This window comes from Perkinsus marinus (assembly GCF_000006405.1).
Source record: "Perkinsus marinus ATCC 50983 genomic scaffold scf_1104296952350, whole genome shotgun sequence".
In the NCBI taxonomy this organism is placed as follows: domain Eukaryota; phylum Perkinsozoa; order Perkinsida; family Perkinsidae; genus Perkinsus; species Perkinsus marinus.
Genome location: NW_003208889.1, coordinates 21 through 1,214, shown reverse-complemented (window position 1 = coordinate 1,214; position 1,194 = coordinate 21). Strand labels below are relative to the sequence as shown.

Here is a 1,194-nt window from a genome sequence, read left to right as displayed (position 1 = left end):
AATCTTCTCCGAGACTCTGCGTCATAGGAGAAGTCGCAGTAGCATCAGTACTCGGAGTTGCAGAGGAGGAAAGAGTAGTTGTCATTGTTGACGACGTGATCGCTTCCTCAGTAGTGGTCGATGTGGTAACTGTAGTAGTTGTCATTGTTGAGGACGCGGTCGTTCTTTCAGTAGTGGTTGATGTCGTAGTACTAGAAGAGGACAGTTCATTGAGCCAGTCTTTCTCGAGGCTCTCCGTCGTAGTGGAAGTCGCGGCAAACTCGGTAGCCGGAGTTGGAGAGGAAGACAGAGAAGTTGTCACTGTTGAGGATGTGATCGCTTCTTCAGTAGTGGTCGATGCAGTAGATGTCGTAGTACTAGAAGAGGACGGTTCATCGAGCCAATCTTCCCCGGGACTCTGCGTCGTAGTAGAAGTCGCGGTAACATCGGTAGTCGAGGTTGTAGAGGAGGACAGACTAGTTGTCATTGTTGAGGAGGTGATCGCTTCTCCAGTAGTAGTCGATGTGGTAGATGTCGTAGTACTTGAAGAGGACAAATCATCGAACCAGCCCTCCTCGAGACTCTCTGTCGTAGTAGAGGTCGCGGCAAAGTCAGTCGTCGGAGTTGTAGAGGAGGATAGAGTAGTTGTCACCTTTGAGGACGTGATCGCTTCCTCAGTAGTGGTCGATGCAGTAGATGTCGTAGTACTTGAAGAGGATAGTTCATCGACCCAGCCCTCCTCGAGACTCTCTGTCGTAGTAGAGGTCGCGGCGAAGTCGGTAGTCGGCGTTGCAGGGGACGACAAAGTAGTTGTCACTGTTGTGGACGTGGTCGCTTCTTCAGTGGTGGTCGATGTAGTGGTTGTCGTAGAAGAGGGCAATTCATTAAGCAAATCTTCTCCGAGACTCTGCGTCGTAGGAGAAGTCGCGGTAGCATCAGCACTCGGAGTTGTAGAGGACAATGGAGTAGTTGTCATTGTTGACGACGTGATCGCTTCCTCAGTAGTGGTCGATGTGGTAACTGTAGTAGTTGTAATTGTTGAGGACGCGGTCGTTCTTTCAGTAGTGGTCGATGCCGTAGTACTAGAAGAGGACAGTTCATTGAGCCAGTCTTTCTCGAGGCTCTCTGTCGTAGTAGAAGTCGCGGCAAAGTCGGTAGTCGGAGTTGGAGAGGAAGACAGAGTAGTTGTCACTGTTGAGAATGTGATCGCTTCTT

The 1,194-nt window shown here is 50.3% G+C and overlaps 1 protein-coding gene across 1 annotated transcript; it reads right to left on the bottom strand.

The window, feature by feature from the left end:
- Window positions 1-631: 631 nt before the first annotated feature.
- On the bottom strand, window positions 632-955 carry Pmar_PMAR006340 (merozoite surface protein 2, putative; the record flags this gene model as incomplete). Its single annotated transcript, XM_002776968.1, has 1 exon — window positions 632-955. A coding segment is annotated over one exon (324 nt), but the record flags the coding sequence as incomplete, so codon positions are not given.
- Window positions 956-1,194: the final 239 nt, after the last annotated feature.